The following is a 10,484-nucleotide window of genomic DNA, read 5'->3' as shown; positions in this document are numbered from 1 at the left end:
CAAAAATGAGACTCACACCAGGCGACGAGGTTAAAAACAAAAGGCTCAGATCTGGGGGAGGTAAACCTCCAGGCCATGGATGCCCCTGTGAAGGCTGGGAGTTCCAGAATAAAAGGTGGGAGGTAGAAATAAAATACCTATTGGCAATATTTAAACCAGAAAGTATTAAAAGAAAATAGACTTGAAGTACGAAAATCCAAGAGTAAATAAGAAATCAGTGAAAATAACCTATAGCTAAAATTTCTCACTGTGCTTCATAAGCAAGTCTTTTAGATGACAGCATCATGTTAAGAGTTCATTTAACATTTTAAGGTTTTCTCAATATTAGCAGAAGATTGCTGCAATGTGCATGTGTGGATGGGCGGGTGGATGGATGGAAGACAAAAATCTGTATGAATTCAAAACATTTATTTACCATTCACTACTCTGCCAATACAATTCTCCCAATTCAGTTGGGACAAAAGGTACTTTTGTTACAATTCAAGTCAGGAACAAGGAAAGAGAAAAAATGTATTTGGAGTGAGAATGTTTTAATAACCCTATATTCATTCCAGAGAACAATAAATAAAGAAATTATGAGCAGTATATGTAACAGTACTATTTTCCTTAGATACAGAAAGCACCTACTTTAAGACAAATTAATGGGAAATCAGCATTGGGAAAAGCTACACAACAGAAGAAAATGACACATAAATAAGGAATGGTTTGAGCTTGACCGCAGTTACTGAGACCCACTCCAGGTCTTCTATCCCAGGTGAGGGGACGGCTGGAGATCCAAGGGAAGCCCTGAGAGCCCATTCAGCTCCGGGCAGCTGCAGTCTGCGGCTGTTCAGACTGGAGTTGTTTACCAAGATATTCCCTGAAACACAGAAGGAAACAGCAAGGGAGGTTAGAAGTGAAACCAGTAAAGAGTCCTTTTCAAAAGTGAAGCACAATATACACTGTCGTCTCTAGTCACTTTAACATCTAAAAACTGAGCCCCAGAAAACTGATCTTCAGTTCAGATCAGATCAGTCGCTCAGTCGTGTCCGACTCTTCGCGACCCCATGAATCACAGCACGCCAGGCCTCCCTGTTCATCTTGCCTAAATTCAAAAGTACCAGTACTGCATGAATTTTAAACAGCCCATTTACCATGTACAGACCAGGCGTGACACACGTAAACGAGTAATTCTGCACCTGACCACAAGTGACGTCTGCCTTCCTGTAAAGTCTTGTCTGCTGCTCTCTTTTGCAACCTAACAAATTCAAAACCAACCTACGTACAAGTCCAAGTCAGTGGACCAACAGACACATGAGAAGCTTCCTGACATTAGGAAATACAAGCTGTCTATCCCTAGAGATTGACACAAGCACATGTGAAAACAGCCACTGGAAGTAGCCTCCAGGATCCGACAGTTCGGAGCTGCTTGTTACTGAGTGCTCACTCCATCTACACTGGTGGAGTCTGAAACCTTCCCCAAGATGGTACTGCTGAACCCACAGGACAATCACAGGAGCCGAAAAGTGATCCTCTTTTATAGAGGGAGCAAACTGTGGCTTAGAGAGGTGGTCTCCCAATGTTTCAGGTGACGTTCTCTCCTTTAGAAAATCAACTGGACAAGCACCCAACCAGTGTATGTGCTGTGCGAAGTTGCTCGGTTGTATCCGACTCTGCAACCCCATGGACTGTAGCCCACCAGGCTCCTCTGTCCATGGGATTCTCCAAGCAAGAATACTGGAGTGGGTGGCCATGCCCTCCACCAGGGGATCTTCCCAGCCCCTGCAGGGATCGAACCCACATCTCTTACGTCTCCTGCGCTAGCAGGAAAGTTCTTTACCACTAGCACCACCTCGGAAACCCACAGTCTGTGTATACTCAGCTCTGAACTGCAGGTGGGTACCACTGTGATTCCAGGACAGAAAACCTTTCCCTATCTTCTCACAAAGGACTTGCCTAAACTATTGTTTCTGAAGTACCCAATAAGGACAAGAAAAAAGTTTTTTAAGAACATTTACAAGATTCCTCCTATAAAGAGGAAAATCTGAGTTTTGGACTAGAGATCAGGTTCACACTCCAGCTGATCACTTGGTGGAGAGCGGGCTCTCAGTGTTCACTGGGGAGCTGGCTGAGGGATGGGTGTGAAGACTGCTCAGTGGGCGCAGGGGTCAGCGTTTCCAGCCCTCAGCCGCCGCTCCACCTCCCCTGGTCTTAGCACCTCCATTAAGCAGCCTTTGGGGGCCCCCAGGATCCACAGGCCAAGGTGACCTGCCATCCTGCACAGCACAGAACCCAGGATGGGGTGAGTCTTGGCCCCTGCACTGTCCACCCTCTATCATCACAGCCTCAGCTCAAAACCATCCCTGCTTGAAGATGCCTGTGAAACAACACAGAACCCAGATAGGAAGAGCATGAGCTCCAGGAACTAGCACAAGTGAGGGGACAGAACTCCACAGGGCTCGGAGCCGGCTGTGGTTTAAACACGAGAGCCTGACTGAACTTCCTGCAGCGTGACAATGGCTTATGGGTTTATCTTTTTAATCCCAGGAGGAAAGTTCTTACCGCTGACTCTCTCTAGGTTTCATACGAAGCATATAATCTATTACTGTATTAATGAGAATAACCACCCTAACACAGACAATAGGGATCTTTTCTTCAACCAACAGCTAAGTTTTAATTTATGCAAAGGTCAAAACAGAAGCCTACAAATGTTATTAGAAAATAAAAGAGTTTATGGTCACAGTCAATGCCAGCACCCTGGGGAAGATTCCAACCAGGGAGCATTTGTGGCTGCATAGGTCTGTGAGGTTTAGGCAGAACGGGGCTGGGGAGTACAATGCTTACTGTAGACTCCCCAGACCTCAGGTACACAGTCTGCCCTCCATACCCGCAGCATCCTGTCTGCAGATTCAACCAGCAATAGCAGGAGAACACTCCTCCCAGATGATCCACGGACACGGAGGATCATCTGTGAAGGGCTTGAGTCTGTGAAGGATTTGAGGCCACGCTAGGTCCTGGAACAAACACCGTCTAGTACTGAATGGAGGCACAAGAGCCTGCCCTACATGTCGGGAACCCGGTCGACAGAGCTCTGGAGAAACATCGACTCCCTGGGCTCGGCCTGGAAAGCGTGGTGATCTGCTGTCCTGACACCCAGTGTGGTCAATTCTAACACTCCTGTGCATCACCCAAGCTACCTGCAAGTCCTGTGTGCGGGCACATGGAAGTCCTGACACCAGGGGCCTGTGCCTGGGAACACACAGAGGTTGCCTCACCCGCAGTCAGTTACAGGCCACCGTGGAGACCTGAGCATGGGTGTGCCCGCATGTTCTCCTCTCTGCTGTACCTGGGAGCGGGTGTCTCATCTCCACCTACAGGGGAGGGAAAGCTGTGGCCACCTGCTCAGGGCAGAGTGGGCAGGTGAACTGCCAGGGCATAGGCCCATTCCTCTCTCTACTGAGAGGCTGCCTGGTCTCCAATAAAAGAGGGTGCAGAGAGCAGACACTGTTCCATCTTTACAGTAGATGATAATAACAACAATAATAATGAGTAAGTAAAAGTCGCTCAGTCATGTCCAACTCTTTGCAACCCCATGGACTAGACAGTCCCTGGAATTCTCCCAGCCAGAATACTGGAGTGACTGGTGGTGGTGTTTTAGTTGCTAAGTTGTGTCTGACTCTTGGACTCTTGCAACCCCATTGCCTGCCAGGCTCCTCTGTCCATGGGACTCTCTAGGAAAGAATACTGAGTAGGTTGCCATCTCCTTCTCCAGGGGATCTCCCGACCCAAGGATGGAACCCAGGTCTCCTGCATTGCAGGCAGATTCTGTACCAACTGAGCTACGAGGGAGATCTTCCCAAACCAGGGATTGAACCCAGGTCTCCCACATCGTAGGCAGATTCTTTACCAGCTGAGCCACAAGGTGTTGGGGGCCGGCGGAAGGCACTCCGCCCGTGGCAAAGGTCATGAGGAAGGAGGCTCGGCATACGCAAAGGCGGGCTCGAACCTCAGGAGTCCCCCTGGAAATCCTCGAGCATCTACCCCCATAACCAGAGCCTGCCTGCTTTACTACTTTGTGCTCCCACCTACACCTCTGACTTTATGGGGGACTGTCCCCCACCACCTCTTTCAGAAAAGGAGTTAACCTAGAGCTCCAGTTAATAAAAACTCCTGGGCATGACAGGAGTGTTTTAACCTACAAACTCCTCTGAAGGTTCTCTAGCCTGCCTGACAGGCTTGTCCGGCCACATGTGATTGCTCACAGCCTCCCAACCGTGAGAGGCATGAGATGCTTTAAACCTTCTAAAAACAGGTTCCTTAGAAAAGTTAGAAAACCATAAGTATAGTGGGCTGATTAGAAACTGTGTTGGTGAAGGGTTTTTCATTTGTTGAGCCAATGTTTGTTGCTAAGTCTCCACATCCCCTGCCCTTACACATGTTAATGAATATATAGAAGAAATAAGTATTAACCTTTGATATTAATCATGTTAGACCTTAGGCTAAGTAAATTCTTTCCTTAACTAAAACCCACTACACCCTCACCCTATAGGAATGTAACTTTATTTGGGTGGCGTCTGTTTTAAGAATAATCACCCCTGGAGAAATAAGTGTCCTGGTTGACTGACTGCTGTCACAAGGATCATAAATTGTCAGCAGGCCCCTTGGCCAGAAGATGATGCAACACCCCTAAGACCTCTGTATACATTTGTATGAAGCACCTGACTTTGATAAAAGTCAGGACTGCTGACCCCATGTGACTTTTGCATAACATCTCAGTTATAAAAGTAGACCATGGAAAATAAAGAATTGGGATCAGTTTCTCAAAATACTGGTCTCCCCATGTCTCTCTCTCTTTCTCACTCTGGCTGAGTCTCCATCTGGAGCACAGAACCCACCAAGCTTACTAATTTTGCCTGGGCTTCTAAGATCCGACCGGGGAGGCCTCAGTGTCTCCTCTCCTTCGGGAGAACGGAAGGATGCCTGCGGCCTACGTTAAGTGGTGCGAGCTTCTTGTCTTGAAGTTTTATTGGTCTCCCGCATAAACCAAGCTACTCAGCTTCTTTTCTCCACTGAATTTTCTTACTGAGCTATCCTCATTCTATTACTCTTTACATCTTTAATTAATATGTAATTGAAGCTATTGTATCCTGATCCTCGCCGACGCCGTCCCCACTTGAATACCCTGGATCAGCCGGGGCTGGACCCCGGCAACAAGGGAAGCCCAAGAATACTGAAGTGGGTAGCCTATACCTTCTCCAGTGGATCTTCCTGACCCAGGAATCAAACCTGGGTCTCCTGCACTATCGGTGGATTCTTTACCGGCTGAGCTACCATGCCTCTGGGTTAAGGCTACGTTACTGTCAGGCAAGAGGAAAAGTGACTACAGACTTCACTTCAGGGGATGAAAACACATCTCTAACAGGACTTCACAGAGCTATCTAAATGAGTTATCTGAGTACCGAGTTAGTCTCTGTACATATGAAGATTAATACACCAATTCAACTCACAGTTCACTCAAAGGGCATCTGATTTGTACCAGCAATCCATGGGAGCTGGACATTAAACTGTTAACTTCTACAGCCCAAAAAGCAAAATTTGAGGTGTGTGATGCTTCCTTCTCTAACGTCATCCATAACTTTGTAGGGAAACAAAATTTGCCACCCCACAGAATGTCTCTTCAACATGAGGATTATTTTATGACAATTATTTTTAAGAAACAGACAGTTCATGAAGTCTTTCTTTTCACCTGCCCCTTACCTGTCTACCGACCTCAGAGGAAGTGCCTGGCCCAGAAGACCACTATCCTGGGAGATCTACAAAGAGCACGGGCCGGGTGTGGGGAGCCGGATGGGGCCTGGAGAACAGAGTCCTCTGTGTCCCACCATCCCAGCAGGTCCCCGCAAACATCTGTTCTCCAAACACCCGCTTGTCTGTCTCCGTGTGAACTGCCTCCTGCCTGCTGAAGTCCCCAGTGACACCCCCTTCTCCTCCTCTCAGATGCCACGGAAGCCTCCTAGGACAGGCCCCTGTGCACATGTGATTAAATCAGAGTTTCTCCTGTTAATCTTCTCATGTCAAATTCTTAGACCAGCTAGAAGAACCTAGAAAGCCAGAGGGCAATTTTTTTCTTTTTCCAAAATCTTAACATCTCTTGAGATGTCAGCACTTCTGAAAACTGAAAAAAATGGGGAGTGTGAAGACATATTTCCCTTTCAAAAAATCTAGGTAACGGATTCATGTTGATATATGGCAAAACCAATACAATATTGTAAAGTTAAAAAAAAATTTAAAAAAAAAAAAAAAATAAAAGGGAAACCTACAACAAAAAAATAAATAAAATAAAATAGGTAAGCCTAAAAAAATCCAGGTAAGAAAACAGCCCACACAAGACATCATGTTGAATGCTGAGAGAGCTCATATGTGGTTAAGAAACACCAATTTCATTCTCTTGTCAGGGGTATAAAAGATCTACATCTCAGCATCCACGATCCTGACAAACAGCTTCCCAGATGCTGTGAGCACCCCCCAGACAGCTGAAATCTGAAAGAGGGTCTGAGAGTGATGCCAGCCCCAGGGCACCGGGAAGTACTGACCTGGCCTTACTTACACTAACTCCAAGAACAACACGAGGCCTCCACTGTATTATGATTAAGGGCCAAACCCTCACTGTACTTCAGTTCAGTTCAGTCGCTCAGTTGTGTCCGACTCTTTGCGACCCCATGAATTGCAGCATGCCAGGCCTCCCTGTCCATCACAAACTCCCGGAGTTCACTGAGACTCACATCCATCGAGTCAGTGATGCCATCCAGCCATCTCATCCTCTTGCGTCCCCTTCTCCTCCCGCCCTCAATCCCTCCTAGCATCAGAGTCTTTTCCAGTGAGTCAGCTCTTCACTGTACTTAGGGTTGTTTAAATATTCAAACACTTTTATTCATTCTTTAAAACTGTAGTTGAAGACACTGACTATATAATTTTTTTTAATGTATTCATTTTTAATTGAAGGGTAACTGCTTTACAGTATTGCATTGGTTTCTGCCAAACATCAGCATGTATCTGCCATAGGTATACCTATGACTATATGATTTAAAACCATGGTAACTTCAGCTATGGATCAGTGCCAGGGGAGAGAGTGAACTGTCTCCTGACAAACATATTAATCTGAGAAAACTATGGTCTCAATTGTTTTCCTTTTTGCCTTGGCTTCCAAGAAAGTCAGTAGAAAATGTACTTTTACTATCATTTTTGAACTATTTTCTCTAATCTTCATTTTAGTATTTACATTTTCATAACTAAAATGATAATGGACCTAGAATTCTCCATCCCACATCTTTCCATGAGTTTATCATAATGACTAAAACTACAACTGAGTCATAATTATATTTCTCTTAATCTTTACCAATTCTGTTTTGGAAAACAATTAGGTATAAATCATAAAGGAAATATTCTTTTCTGAATGTATAAAAACAATTCATTTTGAAAATATAGACTTTATACCTGTTTCCAGTACAGACTTCTACTTAGTAAAGAGAAAAAATAAATTTCAAATATGTTATATATAGTTCTGTTTTCTTTCATGCAAATTCACTACAGTTTACTCAGCTGGAGTTATTCATCCAGCTTTTATGATGATTTTAAGTATTATACACAAAGCAAATTATGTTTTATGAGCCATGTAAAAAATCATAGTGCTCTCCCTCATCTGTATCTAATTGACAGGAACACATTTAAACTGCAAACTTGAGTGTGTGTGTGTGTGTGTGTGTGTCAGTCACTCAGTCGTGTCCAGCTCTTTGTGATTCCATGGACTGCAGCCCAGCAGGCTGCTCTGTCCATGGGACTTTCCAGGCAAGAATACTGGAGTGGGTTACCATTTCCTTCTCCAGAGGATCTTCCCAATCCAGGGATCAAACCTGGGTCTCCTGCACTGCAGGCAGATTCTTTACCATCTGAGGAAGCCGGGAAGCCCAGGGAAACTGTTTTCACAGCACTTTGAAGTCCCAGCCTGGGAAAAGCTGCGACCAAGGTCACCTGTGCCGTCTCCAACATCTGCCTCTTCCAGAGCCCAGCACTGCCTGCTGGACGCGCATCCTCATCTCTACTCTTCCAGTAACGTCCACAGAAGCTACAGCAGAGCCCATTTTTCAGATGAGGAGCTGGAGTTTAGCACATTAAATGATATGTTGTAATGTGAAGCTGCTTAGCAGCATGTAGGGTATGTAAACCCAAGTCTGTCTGATTTTAAACCTCAGAGTCTTCATCCCTAAATAGCACTGCTTCATGGAACATTATTCCAGCTCCTGGTGGCTGAAGACATGTTATTGTGTAGATGTGAGAATAAACAGTTTAAGAACATCACAGCATGAGTCCTCAACCTATTTCCCAAATATATTTTCATCACCACTAGCTATTTCATTTTCTAATAGCATTTAAATTCAAAGACTAAACAAATTAGCAGTATCCCTGAAGAGGTGACCCACAGAATTAAAAAAAAAAAAATCAGTGATTCTAAAAGTAGACTCTATTTACATGAATTCTGGTCCTAAGAAACAAAAACATAAGTTTTAAAAGCAGTTGTATTACAGTCTATTATGAAAGCAACTTGGGAAAAATTCACAATAACAAAGATATCTTTCCCACAGGAATTCAAGCAATCAAACCTTCACAAACTAGCTATAAAATCTAAATATCATTAGCCAAATCCAGAGTTTCTTCAACTCCAGCTTATGTTCAGAAGAGTCCAGTCCCTCCTCCCCATCACCTCTACCTTCTGTTATCCACAAAGCAGCAGTCTTAGGCACTTTATCGTTTTTCTCACACACGGTTATGATGTGCCATGCGCTGGGCCACTCAAAGCATTAGGTCTGGCAGCAAATGCACCTTTTTCTTTTTTTAGAAATGTTTTTTTGGAGCAGTTTTAGGTTCACAAAAAAATAGAGAGGAAGACACAGAGATTTCCCAGATATACCTAGTCCCCACACACATGGAGCCTCCCCCACCATGAACACCCCACATCAGAGAGTATATTTGTTACCAAGCATGAACCGACACTGACACATCTTAATCACCCAGAGTCTTAGCTCACCTAGCTCACATTTGTACACCATCCAGAGTGAGCCACCAGGTGTGCTACGACTCTGGGTGATTAAGATGTGTCACTGTCGGTTCAGGCTTGGTAACAAATGCTTGGACAAATGTGTAACGACACACGTCCATCATGATAATTTTACACAGTATTTTCAATGTCCTAAAATTCCTCCGTGCTCTGCCTGTTCATCCTTTCCCTGATTCTCACAATTGATCTTTTCACTGTCTCCACAGTTCTGCTTTCTCTAGATGCTGTATATTGGAATTATACAGTATGTAGCCTTTTCAGATTGGCTTCTTTCAGTTGTTGAGTTGCTAAGTCATGTCCAACTCTTACAGCCCCAGGGACTGTAGCCTGCCAGGCTCCTCTGTCCACGGGATTCTCCCACTCCAAGAATACTGGAGTGGGTTGCCATTTCTTTCTCCAGGGGATCTTCGCAACACAGGGATTGAACCTGGGTCTCCTGCATTGCAGACGGACTCTTTACCACTGAGCCACCTGGGAAGCCCTCTTTCACTTAAATCATAGGCCTTTAGAGTTTCTCAGTGCCTCTCCATGACTTGATAGCTCATTCCTTTTCAACACTCAATAATGGTCCACTGTCTGGACATATCACAGTCTGCTTATCCATTTACTCAAGGAAAGACATCTTGGTGGCTTCCAAAATGTCTGCTACAAACATCCATGTGCTGGGTTTTTGTGAGGATGTGAGTTTTCAAACCCTGTGGGTTAATATCAAGGCACACAACTTCTGGATCACAGGTTAAGAATATGTTCAGTTTTGTATGAAAATACCAACTGCTTTCCAAAGCAGCTGCACCATGTAGCATCCCCACCAGCAACGAATGAGGATTCCTGCTGCTCCACACCCTCACCAGCATTTGGTGCTGCCACTGTTCCAGATTTCAGCCAATCTAATAGGTGTGTGGTGTTATTTAGCTTTTGTTTTAATCTGCATTCCCCTGATGACATAAAATGTGGAGCATCTTTTCTTAATCTTACCATTAGTATATCTTCTTTGGTGAGGTGTCTGCTAAAGTCTTTGGCTCATCTTGTACTCAAGTTGTTTTCTTATTGTTGAGTTTCCGAAGTTCTTTGCAGGGAATTCCCAGTGGTTCAGTGTTTAGGACTTTGCGCTTTCACTGCCAGGGGCCCAAATTCAATCCCTGGTGGAGGAACTAAGATCCCACAAGCTGCATGGCATGGACAAACAAAAAATAAAAGTTCTTTGTATTTCAGATAAGTCCTTTATCAAATATGCCTTTTGCAAACATTTTCTCCCAGTCTGTGGTTTTATTCTCTTGACATTGTCTTTCACAGAGTAGAACTTTTTAATTTTAGTGAAGTTCACTTCTCAATTATTTCTTTCCTGAATCAGGCCTTTGGTGGTGTATCTAAAAAGACATCACCATGTCCAAGG

General features: G+C 44.5%; 1 protein-coding gene across 2 annotated transcripts in view; it reads right to left on the bottom strand.

Moving 5' to 3' along the window:
• Positions 1 to 393: 393 nt before the first annotated feature.
• Positions 394 to 10,484, bottom strand: part of ATP6V1H (ATPase H+ transporting V1 subunit H) — a 47,415-nt gene continuing 37,324 nt past the window's right edge. For both annotated transcript variants that reach the window (XM_070382406.1, XM_005891992.3), the window contains one exon: positions 394 to 859. In XM_070382406.1, the coding sequence (XP_070238507.1) occupies positions 799 to 859 (61 nt within the window). In that variant the 3' untranslated portion in view covers positions 394 to 798. The remainder of the gene's footprint in view (positions 860 to 10,484) is intronic.

Source organism: Bos mutus, chromosome 14 (assembly GCF_027580195.1).
Source record: "Bos mutus isolate GX-2022 chromosome 14, NWIPB_WYAK_1.1, whole genome shotgun sequence".
NCBI lineage: Eukaryota > Metazoa > Chordata > Mammalia > Artiodactyla > Bovidae > Bos > Bos mutus.
The sequence above is the reverse complement of the archived record's forward strand: the minus strand, read 5'-3'. Positions and strand labels throughout refer to the sequence as shown.